Source organism: Carica papaya, chromosome 6, assembly GCF_054855325.1.
Source record: "Carica papaya isolate Zhongbai chromosome 6, ASM5485532v1, whole genome shotgun sequence".
Classification (NCBI taxonomy): Eukaryota; Viridiplantae; Streptophyta; class Magnoliopsida; order Brassicales; family Caricaceae; genus Carica; species Carica papaya.
In genome coordinates this window covers 37,672,536-37,695,821 of record NC_142314.1, presented here as the reverse complement: position 1 = coordinate 37,695,821, position 23,286 = coordinate 37,672,536, and the positions used below count along the sequence as shown (strand labels likewise).

At 34.1% G+C, this 23,286-nt stretch overlaps 3 protein-coding genes across 10 annotated transcripts; all 3 read left to right on the top strand.

Annotated features, from left to right (window-relative positions):
• Positions 1-6,416: 6,416 nt before the first annotated feature.
• On the top strand, positions 6,417-11,979 carry LOC110809524 (Protein kinase superfamily protein). 2 transcript variants are annotated; one of them, XM_022035392.2, is made up of 6 exons: positions 6,417-6,795; positions 8,352-8,659; positions 8,801-8,936; positions 9,902-10,038; positions 10,724-10,847; positions 11,467-11,979. In XM_022035392.2, exons 1-6 carry the CDS (start codon positions 6,732-6,734, stop codon positions 11,859-11,861), a joined length of 1,164 nt encoding a protein of 387 aa, XP_021891084.1. In that variant the 5' UTR covers positions 6,417-6,731; the 3' UTR covers positions 11,862-11,979. The 2 variants fall into 2 exon arrangements, with proteins under 2 accessions (XP_021891084.1, XP_021891085.1); XM_022035393.2 differs by lacking the exon at positions 6,417-6,795 and adding an exon at positions 7,444-8,214.
• Positions 11,980-12,806: 827 nt separating this feature from the next.
• On the top strand, positions 12,807-14,731 carry LOC110809525 (putative WRKY transcription factor 13). Of its 4 annotated transcripts, none has more exons than XM_022035394.2 (4): positions 12,807-12,953; positions 13,076-13,125; positions 14,013-14,189; positions 14,286-14,731. In XM_022035394.2, the coding sequence occupies exons 2-4, from the start codon at positions 13,085-13,087 to the stop codon at positions 14,518-14,520; spliced, it is 453 nt and encodes a 150-aa protein (XP_021891086.2). In that variant the 5' UTR covers positions 12,807-12,953; positions 13,076-13,084; the 3' UTR covers positions 14,521-14,731. The 4 variants fall into 4 exon arrangements, with proteins under 4 accessions (XP_021891086.2, XP_088079150.1, XP_088079149.1 ...); XM_088223024.1 differs by having other exon boundaries at positions 12,889-12,953; positions 13,080-13,125; XM_088223023.1 differs by lacking the exon at positions 12,807-12,953 and having other exon boundaries at positions 12,969-13,125.
• Positions 14,732-16,516: 1,785 nt separating this feature from the next.
• PUM12 (pumilio 12) lies at positions 16,517-23,272 on the top strand. 4 transcript variants are annotated; one of them, XM_088223021.1, is made up of 6 exons: positions 16,517-16,815; positions 17,683-19,318; positions 19,473-19,635; positions 20,426-20,589; positions 21,687-21,945; positions 22,657-23,272. In XM_088223021.1, exons 2-6 carry the CDS (start codon positions 17,703-17,705, stop codon positions 22,762-22,764), a joined length of 2,310 nt encoding a protein of 769 aa, XP_088079147.1. In that variant the 5' UTR covers positions 16,517-16,815; positions 17,683-17,702; the 3' UTR covers positions 22,765-23,272. The 4 variants fall into 4 exon arrangements, with proteins under 4 accessions (XP_088079147.1, XP_021891125.2, XP_088079145.1 ...); XM_022035433.2 differs by having other exon boundaries at positions 16,518-16,785; XM_088223019.1 differs by having other exon boundaries at positions 16,518-16,785; positions 17,640-19,318.
• The last annotated feature ends 14 nt before the right edge of the window (positions 23,273-23,286 follow it).

Below are 23,286 nucleotides of genomic sequence, written 5' to 3'. Positions count from 1 at the left end.
ACTCACACTACCTTCTCATGCTTTCTCTCCATCATTACATTTTTCCTTCAAAGCTAGCTTGCTACTTTCATATATATATACACACACACACACACACACACAGACGCATATATACTCACTTTCAGTATACCTTTAGCTTTTGTATAACATATATATACCAAAGACATATTACTCGTAGTTTTTCTTTTCTTTCTGATTTTGAATTAAAGTTTACAATTGAAATTACTTTAATTGCAATTATATATGCAGAATATGCGTTATACATATTTTAACTATATGTATAGGGTGCACTATAAACCCAACATTAAGCAAATATATGTGCATGCATCGTAACAACTAGCTATTGCTTTAAAGAATAGCAATAGCTAGATTCCCACACATGAACAAACCTAATACACATGTATATAAGATATATGTCTATATATATATATATATATATATATGCAGCATATATGCATTAATATGAGAGGCCAACCTCCATGGATGAAGGAATCAACCCAAGCATCATAGCTAGCCATGATAACCCACATGCATGACCATTACTTGTACAAGTTCCCTAGCATGAGTAATATCAATTTAACTTTATAATTGGGTAATATATTATATATATATATCATATAAACTATTATTTAGTTAAATTATTAGTGTAATATACATATAAAATGTATATATGTTCAACCATATTATCTTACTAGTATTGGGTTACCATCAAATTATGAATATATACATAGATTACTAGGAATACATTTAAATGTGTTTATAACTTTTTCATAGTTAAATATACATTTAGAGGACTCGTATATGTATGTATGTATATATATATATATGTATATATGTATATTTAAATACCCATAAAAAAGGTCTTGATTAGGGTAATTATATGATATAGAATAGCTTTATAGGCTGTATAGCTATCTAGAGATTGGAGGAATATATGAATGAAATGGTCATGTGCATTCATTTTGACTTTTTGATATGTATGTAGTTTAAGATACAAGATCCTTAAACGTCGCCGTTTGTTTCCTCCCAATTTTAATTTCTTACCTTCAAATTCTTCTAACCCTAATTACTAATCATTTAAAAGTTTCACATAATTTATATACAATTTTTCATAGTAACGCTCATATAGTAGTTCATAGAAAAAAAAAACACACACACATATATATATAGTATACATACATATATATATATATAGCAAATGCAACCTTACCTTAATTGAATTGGGCCGGATGAGAAATATTTAATGGGTCAACACTCTGAATTAGGGGATTGATCGAATCCAATTTGTACTTGCTAGCTTTTTCTCTTTGTATATATATATATATATATATATACATATACACACACATATTATGTATATATATGCCATTAAAGATATATGGTATTAATATTTAATGATATTGAAAAAAAATTCTAATAATATGAATATATTATAAATTAACAAGACTTATAATACTTTATAAGAATATGTATGTGTATATATATATATATATATATATATATGTAATATGATGTGATGATATATAATGAATTAGTATATTGGTTACTAATCAAATTAATCACTAGTTAATCTCTAATTGCATGGTAATCATTTTCACCCACCAGACTATATCAAATTCCACTAACATTATATTTATACACACACACACACACACAAGAGATATGATGGTATAGATCAGTAGATTATGATTAGTAAGTACTATCCATGTATACATATATATATATATAATATCACGTGTAGTGTACTTTACCTGCATTATCATTCTCCATGACTCATTACATGGTCCATATTATATACGCATATATACATGTGTGTGTGTGTGTGTGTGTGTGTATTCACGCAGGCCCATAAGTTTATATAGGCGCTACATTATATCTTGACTTCTTAGTTTAGGTCCTCGTTTCTTCGGCCCTCTATGCATATATATATATATATATATGCATGTAACGTGTAATTCTTCATTTTGCAGCAAATTACAGCTTCGACCTCTTTCTCTCAGAAAATGACACAGACAGATTACCTTCGTGTGTGCATATACATATATATATATATATATATATATATGTATATGTATATAGTTATGATAAAGTACGTGCATGGGACACTAAGTGATCTTGTGTTAACTTAAGTATCTTTTGCATTTTACGATTAACACTAATTAAAACTCAAAGCATTAATCCATATTTAAACTTACTAAGATATACTTATATTTTACTAACTAACGTAATATTATAAATATTATATATATATATATATATATATATACACATTCATCTGCCTACCAATCTTGAATTACATATAGTCAGCATAGGTGTATAGCTCATAGCTGTATAAGTGTTACGTACTCAAAAGTAACCTCAAATTTTCAAACATGGTTTCCATTATAAAGTCACTTCAATAAATTTATATATAGCTTGATGTGATAACAATTACACCAAACCATTATATACATATACATATATATATATATATATTATACGCCTAAAATTTTTAATTTCCAATTATTGTATTTCCCCATTATCTAGATATTTGTGTATAGAGATTATTATTATTTTTTTTTTTAAAGAAATGGAGGTTGGTAGGTAAGGTGGTGGGTGTAAGTATACAACTACAAGTAACTTGGAATTAGTAAATATATAGTGTGAAGAGTTTTGGGTGTTTGGATGAGTGGAAAAAAACAGAAGAAAATGAGAGAAAATTGCAAGCACACGCAAAGCATAACGACAGTGATTGGATAAAAGGTGATGGTGGGGATCAAAATGCGCCACTAAAATAAATAAACCACAAATTTTTTTTTTTAAAAAATATTATTTTAACGTATGATAACAATTTTTATTAATTTACAGTATCAAAGGTTAAATTTATGTTACGTATTAATCGATATAAATAGATTCATGGATAATGCAAATGCCGATTTTAATTTCATATGTAAGTTAAATTACTAACAGGTGTTTTACATCTTCTTATTTATATCGTTTCTGAACTAAAAATTTTAAATTTGAAATTAATTCTCCTACTTCTTTCGGAGTAAGTGGTAATTCTGAAAAAAATTTAAATTATTTTTGGTAGAGTCTTTTTTATTTTTCGCATCACATAATCAATGTTGCGACACTATTGTTAGAACTCATATTAGTTATATTTAACATAAATTATTTGAAAATTACTGTAAGGTAGATTGCGTTGGAGAATTAGAAATGAAAATAACATATGAATTTGAGAAGATACGTGACAGCCTAAAAAAGTATGGACTCCTAAGCCACCTAATACAACTATCACCGTGGTGTATGAGTTGATGTTTAACTCGCCAATATGGAATGCAAGATAAGGTGCAGATCCTTTTCTTACCATGTGATGTCAAGGAATTTCTCAGTGCACTTCTGAGTTGTAGACTCTCCTTTGATAAACTCATTTGAATATTTGAACAAAATAGCTCACACTCGCTTAAAACGAGCTACCATGTGGCTTGTTGTTAAAGTGCAGTATCTCATCCAAGGGCCATTAGTATTTGCTCGATAATGAGATGACAAAAGTTATGTCTTGTCAATACTATTACAAGGGCAAAACATCTATTATTGAGATTAATTTGTTATATTTTACCATTAAGAATCCATTTAGTTAAGAGGTATGTTGATAGAGATCATAAGATCCCAACGACAACCCAAAAAGGAATCCCCAGAAAACAGTCAACACTCCAGGATCAACCCCCACGATTCACGCTCAACTTCTGCACTCCCAACCTCCACGATCTTTAGCCAACTTCTACACTCCGCATGATCCCACGATCTTTGCCCAGCTTCTGCACTCCGCATGATCCCCGCAACACACCAGCACAGTCACTTATTCTTTCACATGTTTAATTTATTTCTGCTATTTAAACTACCAAAAGCCCGAGTAAAGGGGAAGAGAACATTTCTACAAAATTACATGTGGTCATTCTCGCCTAAAAGAGAAAAGTCTATGAAAAATCTTAACAATTTTAACCGGGACCTATCAATTGGTATCAGGGTCATGTCTAATAAGGAGAGAATTGAACAACTCGAAGCAAACGTTGGGGGGTTATAAGATAGCTTTAGTATAATGGAGCTGGGAGTTGTAGATAAGTTGTACCAAATAGAGAACACCCTCAAACTGTTGATTGAGACGTTGCTAGCCAACCGAGAGGATTACAGCAGTAACACCCCAGTTCGAGCAGGGCCGACACAGCCATCTCGTGATGAAGGACACGAAAGAAATGAAGGTAATTGTCCCCCTTTCCACCCCTGACTTGCCAAACTATAATTTTTAATTTTTGTAAGGAACGATTCGACCGAATGGATCAGCCAGGTGGAACAATTTTTTGATTACCATGCCACCGCTAACGAATAGAAAGTGCAACTGGCTTCTTTCCACTTGGAAGACGAAGCCAACTAGTAGTGGCAATGACTTTACCGAACTTATCAAGAAGAGGGGAAGTTGGTGACATGGACCGAATTTGTAGAAGAACTTTGGGTCCGCTTTGGGCCAACAGAGGCGGAAGACTTTGATGAGGCCTTGTCTAAAATTAGACAGGTCGACCCGTTGAGAAAGTACCAAAAAGAGTTTGAACGGCTTGGTAACCAGTTCCATGGATGGACCCAAAAGGCTTTTATTGACACCTTCATGGGCGGACTTCAGCCCGAGATGGCAGATGGGATAAGGATGTTCAAACCTAGGACCTTGAAGGATGCAATAAGTCTGGCCCACATACGCGAGGAATAGTTGGGCAATCAAGGTATGCTAGACTAGGGCGGGTGGAATCAACCCGACCCACAGTCGTGCTCCTTATCTGACCAGACTCCGCGAGCTCTAGAAGAAATAATCGTAGCTCCCAAGTGGTTATCTTGGGAAGAGGCACAATGTCGGCGAGCACAAGGTATGTGCTTCCACTGTGACGAAAAATTTACCTTCGGCAACAGATGCCGCTGATCCTAACTATTACTTCTAGAAGGCAACGAAAAAGAAGAAAATGATGATCTTGCGAAGCTTGACTGAACGGAGAGACCAAAGGTACCTGAACTTTGAGGACAAGATTCTAAAAAAGGGGAAGGCAATGATAGGATCATAAGATCCCAATGGCAACCCAAAAAGGAATCTCTAGAAAACAGTTAACACTCTATGATCAACCCCCACGATTCCTACTTAACTTTCGCACCCCGAACCTCTATGATCTCTGGCCAACTTTTACACTCCGCAGGATCCCACGATCTCTGCCCAGCTTCTGCACTCTGCATGATCCCTGCAACACACCAGCCCAGTCACTTATCCTTTCACATGTTTAATTTCTTTATGCTATTTAAACTACCAAAAGCACGAGTAAAGGGGAAGATAACATTTTTGCAAAATTACTTGTGGTCATTCTCGTCCGAAAGAGAAAAATTTGTGAAAAATCTTAACGGCTTTGACTGACCTATCATATGTCTATTGATTAAGTATGTTCTATATGCGGTGACAATAATAAACAAAGAGTATTTATCTCAAAGTTTTAGATATGTCATTGATATATGAAAATTGAGCCCGTTTGTTTTGATTAATCAGACTAATGGTTATGTATTTCTTTGGGTTTCTTTAACAATTTCAAATGATAATCCATACTTTGTAATACGGTTCTTGCATATTATGTGAGATTTTTGGAGTAGAAATCAATTAGTTCCTCGAGTTGATGGATTAAGATGCATACACATATTACCAAATTTGATATTACAGATAGAGTGATTACCCCTAATATACAAGATAGTTCAGCTATGATAATCTCCTCTTACTGGACCCAACCACCACACAATATATTTAATTATGATGTTTCGTTAGAGAGAAATAGTTAGATCAATTTGGAAACTATGTATCACGATGCTTTTCAAATAAAATTTGAGACTAAACACAAACTCTGTTATTTGATATGTAGACTGCTTCTCAAATAGAGATATCAAGACTACAGGTAAAAAAGGAGATTCCCGGAAACTTGATAAGTTCTTACAGAAAACTTGATAAGTTCTTACAATCATCTACGATATTTAATTCAAAACTTGATTTATTTCAATTTAATTTCTTTTTTTCACATTTCTCAATGTTGGTTTGTGTTTTAAACATCTCCGAATTATAATAAGATGACTCATGCTCTTACACAAAAAGCTCTTTGTAAGCCGGGTGGATTATATTGTATTGTATTTTAGAACCTCATGATTTCTTTGGTTCCATTTCTCTTGCAACACTCCTTTCTCTTAGTCCGATGAATGAATTTTCAGCTCCTTGTTCTTAAAAAGAATAATTATAAATAGATATATTTTTTGAGGTGTGTATAAAACATTTAAATTAGGATGATTCTGAAGATTTATTTCTTTATGTAAAATCAAAAGAAAACAAAACAACGACCTCCTTCCTCATCGTGGGCCCATTTCCGCCATAGCCAAGAACTAGTCCCCACTTCAACGCTCACCTCATCATTTCCATCAAGAACTCCTTTCATTCATCTTACCACTGGCACCCACACAATTCCCCACTCACCCACTTTTCCTTCTCTTTTCTTTCCTCATTCAGATGTAGTACACTCTGTTTCTCTACTTTCGTTTTTCTTTTGCTTCATGCGCCAGCGATTTCTTTTTCTCCTCCTCCATCTCTTTTGGTCTGGAAACAAAAATCTGATACAGAAAATGAAATTTGCTTTTCTTACGAGCGGTTGTTGAATGGTGAGGGAGTGGGTGTTTTGTTTTTGGTGTTAATGGGTAACTGCTGGTGTAGGTGGGAAACTTCTGTTTACAGAGTCTCATCCAATGCAAAGTCAGGTTAGTTTCTTTTCTTTTTTGCTAATTTTCTTTTTCTCCTTTTCTTTTCATCTGGGTTTTCCTTTTTTTATGATTCTAGAAAATGGTTTGGTTCATTTTCTTCATATTCCAATTTTTCTCCCTCCTCCTGATCTCTCTCTCTCTCTCTTTTTTTTTTTTTGTCTCCATTTATGTTCCTTACTCTGATTTACATGTTTTTATTTATAGCTAAATCTAGATTCCCTTACACGTCTCAAGTTGAGGAGTTTTTACTTGCATGATTTTGAGTTCATTTTTCGGAAATATCAAGATTAGATTCACCTGTCAATGTTCATTTCCATTTCCTCTGTTTTATGCATGTTTTCCTGATATTTATTGAATATTTATCACTATTGATTTATGTGTATCGTATACATATATTTTTCATAGATTTTTAACATTGAAGAAATGTCAAAAGGTTGAAGATGTAGCTTGTCACCTGTTCTTTATTCCCACTTAAAAAAGTTGATGGTTCCCCTTTCCTCTCTTTTAGGTAGCAAGTGGGTGCTTTTTCATTTTGGTGGGTCGATGCTTATCTCCGTGGTAGAATTATTGAGAAGAACTTCGATTTAAAAAATGCCCTATTGAAATATAAATATATGTATATGCATATTAGTTCACTTTCTTTTGTCTTTTTTCTTTGCTTGTCTAACTTTTGTCCTTTTTTACAAGGGCAAAAATATCTAGTATGAAAATGAGCAAATTTGATCTTTGATGAGATGGTTCTTCATGTTTGGGCAATTGTTTGAGCCGAATATCTGAGAAACTTAGACTGTTTGACACATGGATGTTGAAGTTCCTTTTTTCAATCTTCATCTGTGTATATACTTGTGCATAGATACATATAACTGTATGCATGTATAGTGCATATGATGTGTGTGTGTGTGTGTGTGTGTGATTACTCTGTAAGATTAGATATGCGAGAATAACTGGAAAACAGTAATACTGTCAAATAGTATATTAGTATATGCAAGCATATATGTATGTAAAGGCGTGCTATACTTCATTTTCTAGATATTGCTTTCAGTTTCATCTGTTACACATGCTATTATATATCAGTGTATATCTAAAAAGTTAAAACTGGAGAGTTAGTCCTCTGTCTAATTATGCTCTTGAGGCAGGCATTGCTTGAATTATCTGGCTTCTTAGTGGGTAGGGCTTTTCGGATTAATCCTATGTTTTGAACAAAGGAACTTTCTCTGTGGAATTCATTTTGACAAAGCAGGTTTCTTTGCTCCAAACATAGCCTAAAGTGAGAGATATAGTCTACTTTTGGGCTTCTGGTCAAGTTTGAGAAAATGTTGCTTTGGCAAACAATATTTTTAGTTCAAAGATGCATCTTTATTTGCCTCCCAGTTGTTTGATAAATGCTTGTTTTTCAAAAGGAAAACGGGGGAAAAGGTGTGGTTTCGTTTCCTATATCTCTCCATGTCGAATTCGTATTTTCAGTTTTAACTCGAAGAATATAGAAGCTGTTACCCTGGTAGCATTTGGTAACTGGAAATGTGATATGTGCTGATATAATTCTTACACTTCAGAGTCTCCAAAAGATCAAAGTCCTTCAGAAAAACAGGGGAGGGATGATAGTAAGTTACCGTCAAATCCCAAAGAAGTAGAAGATCTACGGCGTGACACAGCTGCAAATCCTTTGATTGCCTTCACATTCGATGAACTAAAAATAATAACTGGAAATTTTAGACAAGACCGGGTGCTTGGTGGGGGAGGATTTGGAAGTGTCTATAAAGGATTCATTTCTGAGGATTTGAGAGAAGGACTTCAGCCCCTTCAGGTTGCTGTTAAGGTTCATGATGGCGATAACAGCTATCAAGGCCACAGAGAATGGCTGGTAATGTTTTGAGCATCTCAATCATCCACTCACCCTAAAGTAGAATTATGATGGTCGTTAAATTTCCATCATTTTTCTATGATTGGAAGTCGTTTCTTTGCATTCCCCATGAATTTATTAATGAGTATTGGGTGTTTTTAGGCAGAAGTGATATTCCTGGGGCAGCTTTCTCATCCAAATTTAGTGAAACTGATTGGATACTGCTGTGAAGATGATCATCGGGTTCTTATATATGAGTACATGGCTCGTGGCAGTGTGGAGAACAATCTATTTTCCAGTAAGTGTTCCATTGCTGGTACTTTTATTTTAGTGTTAAAAGTTTACTTTAACATTTCCTTTTCTTTATTATAGATGCTAAGGAAATAGCAACAAACTGGTTTAATCTAGGAAGGCAATCACTTGATGGATACAGCCTGTAAAAGTTTCATTTTTCGTCCCTTTCATTTTTGTTCTTGAGAGGTAAAGAGAACATTATATATAGAGAGGCACCAAGAGGGTACCACCCACGTACTGGGAAGAACCAAAACTAACAAGGAATCGGACAAAAGATCAATGATATCCCCTAGATCTTCTTCACTTGGGAGAGGATGGCCTTCAATCAAGACACATAGGTTCAAAACCAGTGGTCTGTCGAAGTGACAAAATTGTATTCGGCAACCTCAAATGCTCTCTTTTTCTTTCTCTTTCCAAATGGACCAGAAGATGGAATAGGGAATGAGGATGAGAAACGTTTTCTTTCTCAGTGTTAAAGGTTAATGATTTGTGTTGCAAAAACCCATCCTAGCCATTAGTTCTACTTCAACAAATCCACTGACAGCCCATGAGATTGCCAAAAGATGGTTGGGACTAAAAAATAAAACTGACATATTCTTTTTAGTGTGAGGATATAATGGCTTTATGATTAGAATATAGATTTGCCATCCTATGTTATTCGTTCTAAGCCAGCAGTTTCTAAATGGAAGCAGTTAAAATGAAAAAAATGAGAAGAATGAGTACACAAGCTATTGCAGCTGCTTGTATGAGAATATATAATACGTCTCTTTTCTTAGTTTCTTCTATGAAGATAGGAGCATGGTTTTGGTACTGAATATGCTAGAAAGTAGATGCCCGTATTATTGATTAAACATTGCTTTCAACTGGAAGAAACTCATGGGAAAAGGAAATTTTTCCTTCTTATCTAGATATTTTTGTTTATGGCCTTCCATTCAGTGGAACATGTGCATTTTTTTTCTGTTGTTGCAGGAGTATTGCTTCCTCTTCCATGGTTTGTCAGAATGAAGATTGCATTTGGTGCTGCTAAAGGACTCGCATTTCTTCACGAAGCTGAAAAGCCTGTGATTTATCGTGATTTTAAGACGTCTAATATTCTGTTAGACCTGGTTAGTAGTCTATTTTTAATTGCTTAAAACCGGAAAAAAAAAAAAAAAGTTCTAAAACTTTACTCCAATTCCACTTTTTTCTTACAAAAAGAATTTTCATGTAATGATGGTATAACATATATCAAGCGTCCCCATAGGTATTAGATTTTAATCAGAGCACTAGCTGGAACGAAGTCTTTTATCATTCAAGCTATTTACTACATGAAAATACTTTTCATTTCATTTTAAATTTATATATGTTTATAAGTGAAAATATATGTAATTGTTGAAAATGAAAACAAGATTTAGAAAATGATAGTGAAAATATGACTTGAATTTGGAAGCAACTTTTATGCAGTACTTTAACAGTCATATTTCAGACTTTGTTTTATTTTCAGTAACCATATATTTTTCTATATGGAATATCTATGAATTTAGAAAATGTAAAGTGGAAAATGTTTTCATATACCAAATGGGTCTAAAAATCAGCATTGTAGTAGCACTTTGTAATATCCACTTCTCTGTAGTAGGGAGACTGGTACTAGCCCGAATCCTGAACTCAAAAGCTTTATCTCTATCAGCTATCAATGAACTGATATTGATTTTGCAACAAAGAACTTTTTGTGTTCCTTCCTGTTATCATCATTTTACTGGCCTTCATTTACACTTACAGGCGCATCCATTTTGTGTTTGGTATAATAAACAGGACTACAATGCAAAACTTTCCGACTTTGGCCTTGCAAAAGATGGACCAGTTGGAGACAAATCTCATGTTTCCACTCGCATAATGGGGACATATGGATATGCAGCACCAGAGTACATAATGACAGGCAAGTTTTCCATGAGGCATTTTGACATGCTGCTGCCATGTACTCTTCTAAATTAATAAAGCCTTTGACAACCATGTTGAGTGGAGCTCAAATATATGCTTGCAGTTATCTTTCTTTCTTGGTGTTCGAAACAAGCTACATCTTGTGCATGTCGAAAGTGAAGCATGCTATTACCATGCTCTGTCACTTTAGCTATCTTTCCTCTTATTTGCAGGCCATCCGACTACTAGAATATAACTAAAGTATTCTTAGGGACTTATAACCCAATAGTTCGATTCATATACTTAAATATTAATTTGCATAATAAGATCTTAATCCTTATGGTTGAATAATTTTCACTTGAATCTTTCAAGCAACTCAAGATAAGAGTAGAACTGATTTAAATATAAAATTGTTATTCAATTTTCACCTTATCAAGAATCGTGTGGTAATTAGGTAAACAATGAAATGATAACAATGAGAATTAAATCGAACAGACATTCTAAGATATGATTTATCGTATTAGGAGACAGTAATTTACATTGATCAAGTATGAGAATCTGTAATAGTTTATATACTTGATGGAGCATTCCTCTTGTCGTTTTGGGCGAAAAATCTAAAAAATTATATTTGCGTGCAGGTCATCTGACACCAAGAAGTGATGTATACAGTTTCGGGGTCGTTCTTCTTGAACTGCTAACAGGAAGGAAATCATTGGATAAGTCACGGCCAGCACGAGAACAGAATCTGACGGATTGGGCTCTGCCATTGCTCAAGGAGAAGAAGAAATTGCTGAACGTCATCGATCCAAGACTAGAAGGAGATTATCCTGTCAAAGGACTACACAAGGCTGCAATGCTAGCTTATCATTGCTTAAACCGGAATCCAAAAGCAAGGCCTCTGATGCGAGATATAGTAGATTCCCTGGAGCCACTTCAGGTTGCCGATGAGGTTTCAACTGAAAAACCTGTGTTAACACTGATTCATGAGGTACCGAAAACTGAGTTTAAAATAAAAGAAGATCCCACGTTGTAACTGAGATGGTTTTTGTTTTTCTTTCTTGTAGATTATCTAGCTTTTGTCATGACTAGAGCTAAAAGAAGAAATTCCTTTTCTGTGTGGTTTTTACAATAAAGATATGGTTTTTTTTTTTTGTTCTTTGGGTATTTTTTAAAGGTTCTTCAAGCATTCTTGCATTGCTTTCTTTCTGCTCGAATACAACTACTCGGAACTCGATCGACTAATCTTCGAATACCCCGAACGATCTTTCGAAGCTCCATTCCAAATCCAAATCCAAATCCAAATCACATATTACTAAAAGTTTGATCTTGGTTCGAGATCAAATAGCTCGTCAGAAGTTATTATTCCAACTTTGCTGTGAAATAACAAGTAGTTTTAAAAACATGGAATTAGATTCAATCATCCGCCGTTTGCATGAAAAACAAAATCCAGCGGTACCCGACATGAGCAGATTTAGATATGTACATGTACATATACAGATGGAGTGTGGGGAGTGGGGAAGGGAGTACGTAAGCAGTGACGTCACTAAAGGGGGGTTTTGGTTACGTCATGGCGCGTGATGAGTAGTCAAAATCTCCTCTTTAATGTTGTCTACCCAATCAATTTCTTTCACCTCCTTAAATTCTCATTATTATGATTTTAGCGACTTAATTTTTTGTTTTTTTAATGTGTTAATTACGTAAATCGTAGATCTGCATTGTTAATTATCCTCTTCCAGAGTTCAATACTTGTATGGTAATTTTCACTGGCTTTTGTTTTCAAGTAATCATGATGCTAATACAGTATCAACAATATGAACTATATATATATATATATATCTGTGTGTGTGTGTGTGTGTGTGTGTTATCAATAAAACCAGCTCTTGAACCCATTCGGAGGATTCTTTCTAATTAATTTCTATCATCATCATGTCAAATCCCATGATTATTTTTCTCTAAATAATTGAAACTGTTCAAGTAAACGTTATTTAATTTCCTTTTAGAAAGTCATTACATGATAATATGAAGAGATATATATATATAATATATATATATCTTCTTTCAGAAAAATTCTAACCAAGAAAGTTCTGACAACATACACAGCAGGGTAGCCAAAGAAATTAGCTAGGTCTGGTCTCTCTCTCTCTCTCTCTGTGTCTCTTTCTCTCTCTCTCTCTCTGTCACTCTCACTCTCCCTGATCTCTTTCTCTCTCTGTTTATTTGGTCTAATTCACATCTTCTTCTCTTTAGACAGAAGCCATGAATGAAGCTTCCACAACTAGGGAAACCCCCTCCCATCTGTATGTTTCTTTATTTTCTATACTCCCTATGTATATATACGTACAAATTTTTGGTTTTTTTTTTTTTTTTCCTTCATTTCATCTCCGCATGGAAGGATTAATCAAGAAAACAAAAACAAGAATGTATACATATATGATCTGTTCAGATTTGCTAGCTTTTCTAATATTTAGGTAAGATATTCTTGTTAGATTTATGTATTAACTACTACATAGCTTCAAACACTAGCTTAATTTATATATACATATATATATGGTTTGTAGGTTTAATGGGTTTTGTTAATTAATTAGACCAATATTCCATAATATATGTACTTACATGGTTAATTATGTAAGTTTTTCGGGGCTCTCTCAGAATGCAAAAAATTAGTCAAGTTTAGAGGACTCTGATAGACTACTTAACTTGTTGATTTCTCTACTATACAGGCGTGTAGTACATACATACATATACATAAATGTATGTTTATGTATGTATGTTTGTATATATATATATATATTTCTGGTCACTATATTCATAGGCAGAGATTCATGAACCTAGGGTAACAGATCTGGATCTGTGTGTGTGTATACACATATATCTATATACAGATAGACAAAAAACCTACCAGCTGAATAAAATACGTAGTGCATGTACGTATGTTCATAAATTTATATGCATATGTATATCTATCTTTATAGATTTATGCTTCACTACTTTAAACACGCAGGATTTATGCATAACGTGTTTAGAAATGTATATATTTGTGAATATATTTAATCCGATCTTGTCGTTGCATAAAACATATATACATGTGTGTGTGTGTGTGTGTGTGTGTGCGTATTAGATTATACACAAATAATATGTCAAGTACTGCATGTATATTTAACTTTCAGTAATTGTATGTACGTAGGGAAGTGGTAGGTGATGATGATGAGGAGGGGAATAATACTAATAATAATGGAGAAGAAGAGGAGCAGGAAAGAGTAGTTGCAGTCCCAGAAAGCTGCCATAGATTGGTGCTGCCCGAAGATGGGTATGAATGGAAAAAATATGGCCAGAAGTTCATCAAGAACATTGCAAAATTTAGGTCGACCTTTTCTCTTTAATTCTAATTATATCTATATATATATATATATAAGAGTTCGTAAATATACTGATTGATGGATGAATTATGATTTTGTAGAAGCTACTATCGATGTGAAAAGGCAAATTGTAAAGCGAAGAAGAGAGTAGAGTGGAGTAAAGAAGAAACGAAGGAGGTTCGAATCGTGTATGAAGGAGTCCATTTCCATCCCTCTTCTTCTTCTTCTTCTTCTTCTTCTTCTTCTTCGTCTTCTTCTTCCCTGACTGCAAACCAATATAATTTGTTTACCCAAGTCTTTGGAGTTGGATATAACCCCCCACCACCTCCTCCTTAAGATTTATCATTTTCATATATCACCATCGTAATTATATATATCAGTAATCTTATCCTGCTTTCTTTTTACTATATATATATATATATATATATATATATATATCTCAATAGCATTCTAAACTTTTATGTTAATATAAGAGTAGATACTGACATATGTATATGTATAACTTTTTGGCTAATTAATTTGTACATATATATGTTCTTGGCTTTTCTTTTCTTTTTGAAAACTAATAGCATTGATATATGATGATGTGGTTTGATACAGACCATACATACATACATACATACATACATATATATATATATATATGTATGTTACTTTTAGTGTTTATCTTTTCTCCTAGTCATTAGTGTCATACTATTTGTCACTTACACAAGCAAATTTTAAGCTAAATTTTATTCTAACAAAGTTTCCAACATCTAGGTTAATCTCAATTCCACAACATATATATATACATATACATATACATATACATAAATTTTTTAAAAGTTCAAATAATATTATAATCATATTTTAATCACGTTACTTTTACTTATAAACTAAATTAGTAATAACAACAGTAGTAACAACAACAACAACAATAGTACCAGTAACAATAACGATCGTGAGTTAATGATAACGTCGACAATAATTAAAATTTACAGTTTACGATAAAGTAGCCGATCAGGGTGACAATAATAATACTCGACTGCAACAATAAGGTTAAAAAAAAAACGAACCGTGTAATAACAACATTACTAGCCAAAACATCAACGTAAATGTCGATTAAAACGAAAGCAAGATTAGAATAACAGACAGTAATAATTATAATAAAAATAACAACGATAACGACAGTAATAAAAATATTATCGTGTTACTATTAAGATAAATTATATTACTTATATTTTCTAGTACTATATTAGTAATTTTATTGTTTAAAAAATAATGTAATGATTGAAATATTATAAAATTGGGAAGGATTCATGTATTCGAAAGGATATAATATATATATATATATATATAAAATATGATTCGATAATTGTTTTAAATAATTATAACGTGCATAAAATAATGAAGGAGAATTTTTAAATCATTATAAATATGAAATTAATGTTATAATAAATTAATTAATTAAAAAAAGTTGACGTGGAAAATGGGACCAAGTCTAACGTACGAAACTTTCGTTACATGCCGAACGAGAAATATGTTTATGGTGCCACCCCACCCGCCACCTCACCCGGCCACTTCCAAACAGTCTTACGTACACGTGTGCTGGTTCCGTAATATTTAGTTTTTTGATCCGGGCACTCCTCCGTTATTTTTCCCCCAACAGTCACCACCTTTTTCTTAGCACTCCTCTAATTTCTTTTTTTTTTTTTCAAAATTAATTATTTTTATTTTTATTTTTTTTTTTAAAAAAACCCAATAGAAAATTCTCTTAAAATTAAAAATAAAATAATTAAAAAAAAAGTCTTAAAATTTATATAAATTAATATTTTAATATTTACGAATTTCATCTACTTGTACGTTGTATTACTTAATTTTGATTTTATTTATTTATTTATTTATTTATCACACACCAAATTTCACAAACTTTCCATGAAAATCCATTGTGGCTTCAAAAGAAGGAAGAAGAAGAAGAAGAAGGGTATTGGAAGTAGCAAAAGTTATGAGGAGTTGATGATACATTCAATCATATATTATATTATATTATATTATATTATATGTACATACAAACTTAGATATATATATATATATATAGAGAGAGAGAGAGAGAGAGAGGGTGTGGTGAGTGGGGAAAAGACAATTGGTTTCATCATGCATGGAGTTGAGTCCATTGCTTACATGTAAAATATGAGACATGAACCAAATATAATTCTACCCAAATTTTTTTGTTTTCTTAATTGATATTTTCTTTTATGAATTTCAAGTTTTGGTGTATATTTTTTTGTTGTTTAATGTATTTTGGGTGATTTGGTTTTTGTAAAACTCTTGTACCAAAAGAATATAAGCACTAAAAAGAGAAGGGAGAAAGAAGAGATTAAAAAAAAAAAAAAAAAAACAAAGGAAGAAACTCATCACTCTTCTCCTCACTCCTTTCAAACCTCTCCTTCTTCTTCACGCCGCCTCTCTCCCTGACCTTATTAGATACCATCACTCACTCTTTCCCTCTTCCTCTCCATCTCTTTCCATACTTTCTCTCAATTCAACCATCAAAACTGCTTTACCCTTGTTATCACAATGGCTGCCTTTTCTCTCTCGTGAATCAAACCTCTGCCATCACCCGTAAGCTTCGTCTCTCTTTCGTTGATTTCGGTATTGCTTTCTTCTACATTTTCGTTTAACTGAATTGGGTTTTTCTTTCTTTCCGGATGTTTGATCCATGTGTTCCAAAGATTGAATTTTTCTCTTCTGACTGAATTATCCTTTTTTTTTTTTTGGCTTTTGGTTTTGGGGTGGTGATCAGGATTTTCTGGGTTTTGGGCTTTTGTAGGATGACCTTGTTGAATTTGGATTATGTTTTATTTTTTGGAATTTGTTGCAATACACGTAAATATTTATACGCACGTATGTATTTATTTATTTTTTTTCCTTTTGCTAGTTTATTTTATACTGGACGTAAAAATCGAGGAGAATCAGTCGGTTCGTGTGACTGATGATTATGGCAGTATCTGCAGAATGCTTACGGCTCTGGTTTTGAATTGTGATTTTGGGTTCGTTTGGTTTTTTAGTCTAGATTTTGTTGGTGGTATCTCTGTGCGTGCTCTGTTTGTCTTTATATCTGAATATGCGACTGTGAAGCTAAAATTAAACTCCGGGGTTCGAGACATTTTGGTGATACAGCATTTTCTGTTAGCTGGTGCTTGAGACTGATTATTTTTATAAAAAAAAAAAAAATCCAGCCATGTTGGATATGTTGGAATTAAGGTATTCTCATTACATAGTTTGAAGCTCCTTAACTTTTTCTGTGGGAGAATGTGTTGTTTCTCTTTTCACAATGCTGGTTGTAGATTGTAACGTGTGATTAATGTTTGCTGCCAAAACGGGAAATTAGTTGCTGAGGTTTCCTCCAAGGAAATTAAATCTGTGCCCTTGATTTCGTTTAAGTTACTTACATGTTGAATTTTGTTGTCTTCAAGGTTTCATCTGTCATTGTCTTGTAAAGTCTCCTTTATTTAGCAGAACATCTTGTGATCCCCGAGATGGAGCCAAGGAGAACTGAAATGGAGTTTGATGAACTTGAGAAGCTTCTTTGTGAGATACCGAATGCCACTTCTGGACTTCAGCATTCTGAGGAATCTAGACCTAAAAGAGATTCTTTAAATGATAACTTGTCACCTATTTTTGTTGACTACAAAGAGTCTTTGACCAAAAAGCTTCAAAACAATGGGAACTTAGAAAACATACAATTGCTGGTGAATAAAACACAGCAATCACCAGTTAAGAGGGTTGAAATGGAGAGACCAAATCTGCCTGATGATAATTCCTTAACATCTGCATTTGCAAATTTGAACTTTAATGATGGGATAACAATGGAAACTGTGAGTTCTCCTTTGGCAAACTGTGGGCTCCTTTCAACTCATGCCGGTTTGTTGGAAGGCCAGTATCCAAGCAGCCTAAAGAATCCAGCTATGGCTTCACAAATGATGTTTGTTCCCTCATTCAATTCACCAGCTAACATGTTCTCTCATTTTGATAAGTTTGGTGCTGCAAAATTTGGTCAAGAAGGTGCAAATCCATTAAAACTCGACGCTCAAGGACTCAGGAGGCTGCAAGTTGGATATTGCCAGCAGGTTCAAGATTTATCTGCGGGAATCCCACAAGCTAATGGGCTTCAAGGTTTTCAATTCCTATCCAATACAGTCATTCCCAATATGGACTTTGCCCTGATGTCTGATCAGCAGCAATACTTTACTGATGCACCATCTCCTTATTTTCATGCACAACAGTTGAGCCAACCCCAGCCTCCGCTCCGCTGGAGAAATATTGAAGAGGAACAATATTACAGGATGAATCAACAATTCCTATATCTTCAGCAGCTGCGTAATCAACAATTGGAAGCTCAGCATCCTGTTCATGTTGATGCAAATTTTCCGAATAGGCTAATGAATAGGAGTATGCGACAGCAATACTTTGAGATTCCAATTCCTCGTCAAGTTGAACAATCTACTGGACCATTTTGGAGTGATAATGCAATCACAAGGGGCTTGAACCAGTCAAATCCTTCCTTTTCCTGTGCAGATCATGGGGCTGCACATGTTTTGGCTAAAGTGGGAAAACATAATTTTCCTGACAAAGTTTTAACAAGATCACATGGGAGGAACACACTTAAAGCTGTGAAATTTGGTTCTGTTGGAGGAAATGAATCGCGCACTCATGTCAACCAGAACAGAAAAGTTCTATCAGATAGTCACTGCAACCATCGCTTCTCTTTGAATGCTGAATGCTTTTGTCTAGACAATTTGAGTTCATGGGGTTTGTCTGCTGACGCTGTCAATCTTAAAAGTAAAAATCTGAGGCCACAGCCCCAGAAGTACAGCTCTCTTGATGAATTAAATGGTCGGATATATTTCATGGCCAAGGACCAACATGGTTGCCGCTTCTTACAGCAAATATTTTTAGAGGGCACTCCTGAAGATATTGAGAAGATTTTTCTTGAGGTCATTGATAACATTGTTGACCTTATGACAGACCCTTTTGGGAATTACCTAGTTCAGAAGCTACTTGAAGTGTGTGATGAGGGACAGATAATGCGGATACTTCATGCCATAACTAGAAAATCCGGTGACCTAGTTAAGATTTCCTGTAATATGCATGGGTATGTCCTCTCTCTCTCTCTCCCCTTTCTCTCTTTCTCTCCCTGTCTTACGCACATTGGCTTTGGATCTGTTAGTTTGCGTCCTCTTTTATAGCTTATGATTTCCCCTTTCTTATCTGATATGTTTAATTGTTGGTTTCCCTCTGAGATACAGGACCCGTGCTGTTCAGAAGGTTATTGAAACTCTTAAGACCCCCGAGCAATTTTCCATGGTTGTTTCCTCGCTAAAGCCTGGCATAGTGAGTCTAGTAAAAGATATGAATGGAAACCACGTAGCACAACGCTGTTTACAGTATTTAATGCCTGAATACAGCAAGGTAAGAGTTTCTCGTTTCTAAAATCAATTTAGGCCAAGTCTCATTTGAAATAGCGGTAGATATTTCTTGTGCAAGGTTGCTAGAAGACCAACCCACTTGTGAGTTGTATGTTAGGCTTTCTGGATATAGGGAACCTTAAAAATTTGCATAGGCAGCTGTCATTCTGGTACTGGTAAGTGGAAAACTTTGAAATGGAAAAAATTGACGAAAAATTTGCATAGGCAGCTGTCATTCTGGTACTGGTAAGTGGAAAACTTTGAAATGGAAAAAATTGACGGACATGTCCCATGAGAAACTTGCTCTGCTGGAGAGATGGCTGTCAAGGAACTTGATCATTTAATATCTGCTTTTTGGTTTTCCTTCCTGATTGTATCTAGTAACTTTCATGTTTTTTTGCCATACTTCAAATATTTGATGACACCTTGCTCTGTTTTTATTATTCATTGGACTATGTCCAGAAACATCTTCTATCTGAAGAGATCAAAAACTTTTTGAGAGTGATAAATAACCAAAATTTTATTGCTTTATTATATCCCAGCAGAAAAAAAAAACCAAACCAAACCAAAGTCCACATTCTGAGAATTCTCTGACATTGGTCTAGCTAGTGCACTAGAAAATTTGGAGAATTATTGGAAAATTTGGTAACAATGAACAAAATTCGTTACTATATCTTCCACCAATTTCTCTGCTTTTCCTTGTGAATGGAGTCCAAAAATATTTCTATCTACCATCAAATGTTTATATCATGGATGGCCTTGACCAATAAAATTTGCTAATGTTTCTCCTGTAGTTCCTTTTTGAAGCTGCCACAGCTAATTGTGTTGAACTTGCAACTGATCGTCATGGCTGCTGTGTGCTTCAAAAATGTCTTACCTATGCTGAGGGTGAGCAAAGACGCCGTCTGGTGTGTGAGATCACATCAAATGCTCTAATTCTTTCTCAAGATCCTTTTGGGTACTTTTTCACTTCTTTTGCTTTATGCTTTCTTCTATGAATGTGATGTTCATGAGCTAATCCATCAAAGATGATGCATGGCATTTCAGTAATTTCAAATTTCTGTTTTCTCAGAATTATGTCGAGCACTATTTCTGTCATCTTTACATAAAAAAGTTTGTCCATTGGTGGCCAGCAATTGGTAGTACTGATATGGACGTACAAATGGCCGAGGATGGATATTTGTTATTGCCACCTAAATAGATAGTTTTTTTGAATATGAGACAATTTGCAGCAAGGAAACATGCCAAATGTTTTTAACTGATAGGACTTACAAATGGATCTGGGAAAGATTAGGGGATCGTTAAGAAAGTAATGGATTTTGATGCCCTTTTTCATGCCACACAAGCACCATGTGCTAGACAGATTAGTGCCTAATACTATGTTAGGATTTTTAGAAAGGAAAAGAGAGGAACTAAAGGAAATGATGAGTTTTTGGAGGAAAGAAAGGAAATACATTTTTCCTGATTTGAAATAACTTAAAACTTTGAAGTTGAAGAAAAGGAGAAAATTTGTTGTGGTCAATTTCTTGGTTTAGGTAAGGGGAATCAAATGATTAATTATTAGATATTTCTTAGTTATACATCATATAATTAAATTATAAGACACTATATTTGAGGATAAAATAAAAAAAAAAATTATTATTTAAAACTATAACTCTTTTTCCTTTTCTCTTGTTTTGAACTTGGAGGAAGAGAAAAATAGATTTTCAGAAGGAAAGTGAAAGATCCGCATCATCTTTTCCCCTCTTTGTGCTTTTTTTCCTAATTTTTTTATCATAAACAAGTAAAATGTTGAAGAATATGTCTATTTCTGTTTCCCATAATTTTCCTCATTTCAAAAACCTAGTAAGGTTTGAGAGCATGCTTTAATGGGTGTTTCAATGTGTTATATGAAATTTGTGCATGACAAACTAGTTTTGAGAATGAGAATGTTGAAGGAGATAGATAGTATTCTTAATGACTTTGAATTGCTGAAGCACCAAGGACCATCACTGATAAATGCTTATACTCTAAGCATACCTATTTAGACTTCAATTCTGGATTTCAATGTTGCAGGAACTATGTTGTGCAATTTGTCTTTGAGCTCGAGCTTCCATGGGCAACGGTGGATACTCTTGATCAGTTGGAGGGTAACTATGGGGACTTGTCCATGCAGAAATATAGCAGTAATGTGGTTGAAAGATGTCTAAAATATGCTGGTGAGGAACGATGTGCTCGTATTATCAAGGAACTTATGAGTAACTCCCGCTTGGATCAAATCATGCAAGATCCTTATGGAAATTATGTCATCCAAGCAGCATTGAATCATTCTAAGGTAGAATTCTTCAAGCATATAAGGAAAATACTTACTGCTAATGAGTTTCAGATATTCAGTGAAGTCTACATTTCTAGTTTTATTAGAACTACGATATGTGACCTTTTGCTTTCTTTTGGGTTCCCCCTTCAAGAGCTTTCTCTAGATATTTATTCATGAACAATCTTTTGCCTGAAAATCTGTGTTCACTCATGCTCCATGTGCTCGAGTATAGGAAAGTTTTAGAGGGTAGGAATGGGAAAATGGCTCAAATGTAATAATTGAAGCCGAGGCTTTATAAAGTGGGAATGGTATAGGAGAATTTATTATAGTGCAACAGGATTATGTGAAGCTCTGTCTCTATATCTTGAAGTTTTATACAGAATAAAATTTCTAAAGATTTTGTCGAACAGAATGTTCTCCTGCAGAGGAGGTTAAAACAGGGTTATTTCATTATGAATTTTAGGTTATACTGGTTTAGATGAACTCTATATTGATTCTTGCGCCATCTTTCCTTTAAAATTTTTTCTCACTTTTTCTCTTAGCTGCTAAGTTAGCAGCAGAAAAGGTGGTCCAAGCTCAATGCTCTGCTGCTAATCTCTGTTCAAACAATAACAAGCATCTGCTGCCCTTGCATCATTTGTTTATGGAATTCCACATATGTTTCATGCAAGTGCAAGAAACTAGAATAGCAAATCCAGGTCTAATTTCCATTTTTAACTTGTTAAGCAGGGATCTGCTCATGCTGCATTGGTGGATGCCATAAGACCTCATGTCCCCATTCTCCGGACCAGCCCTTATGGAAAGAAGGTGCTATCTAGCAATAGTTTGAAGAAGTAAACTTCAAGTATGATTGAACAATTCTTTTTGGTGATAGTGTGTGTACGTTCTTCCGAACAACTTCTGATATGAATTTTCTTACGGCCTGGCGAATTGTAGCATTACTGTTGGAAAATCTTGTAAATTCTATAATAAGAGGGAAGGGTGGTGTTAAGAAAAGTAGTGTCAAGCTTTGTTGTTCTGCTGGTGCTTTTGGATCCTTCCATGCATAGACCTTAAAGGAGAAGATAGTTGGTGCTTTTTCAAGGAAAAGAAAACATATACCATTCAGTTTTCATTTTGGACTCGGGCAAATTTTGCATAAGACAGTATTCACGTGTTTGTAGATTCGTAGATTATTTTATTTGAGTAGAGAATAATACAATGTGAAGCCATGGACCTCATTAATTAGTAAAGTGAAATGGCTGGTATTTATAGGGGCTTTAGGGCACAGGAGTATTTGTAAGTTTGAATGAGCTTTAAAAGCTACTCTTGCTTATATGCCAAGCATTTCTTTTTCTTGTGCAAATTGTATACCTTTAT

What these genes read in the sequence shown, in the direction of transcription:
- LOC110809524 (XM_022035392.2), top strand. Translation starts at nt 6,732, where the DNA reads ATGGGTAACTGCTGGTGTAGGTGGGAAACTTCTGTTTACAGAGTCTCA. An exon ending in CTCATCCAATGCAAAGTCAG is followed by an intron (nt 6,796 to 8,351) that starts GTTAGTTTCTTT and finishes CTTACACTTCAG; the next exon opens with AGTCTCCAAAAGATCAAAGT. An exon ending in CTAATATTCTGTTAGACCTG is followed by an intron (nt 10,039 to 10,723) that starts GTTAGTAGTCTA and finishes TATAATAAACAG; the next exon opens with GACTACAATGCAAAACTTTC.
- LOC110809525 (XM_088223022.1), top strand. Translation starts at nt 13,214, where the DNA reads ATGGAAGGATTAATCAAGAAAACAAAAACAAGAATGTATACATATATG. An exon ending in CTAGCTTTTCTAATATTTAG is followed by an intron (nt 13,297 to 14,012) that starts GTAAGATATTCT and finishes GTATGTACGTAG; the next exon opens with GGAAGTGGTAGGTGATGATG. An exon ending in AAGAACATTGCAAAATTTAG is followed by an intron (nt 14,190 to 14,285) that starts GTCGACCTTTTC and finishes ATGATTTTGTAG; the next exon opens with AAGCTACTATCGATGTGAAA.
- PUM12 (XM_088223021.1), top strand. Translation starts at nt 17,703, where the DNA reads ATGGAGCCAAGGAGAACTGAAATGGAGTTTGATGAACTTGAGAAGCTT. An exon ending in ATTTCCTGTAATATGCATGG is followed by an intron (nt 19,319 to 19,472) that starts GTATGTCCTCTC and finishes TCTGAGATACAG; the next exon opens with GACCCGTGCTGTTCAGAAGG. An exon ending in TAATGCCTGAATACAGCAAG is followed by an intron (nt 19,636 to 20,425) that starts GTAAGAGTTTCT and finishes TTTCTCCTGTAG; the next exon opens with TTCCTTTTTGAAGCTGCCAC.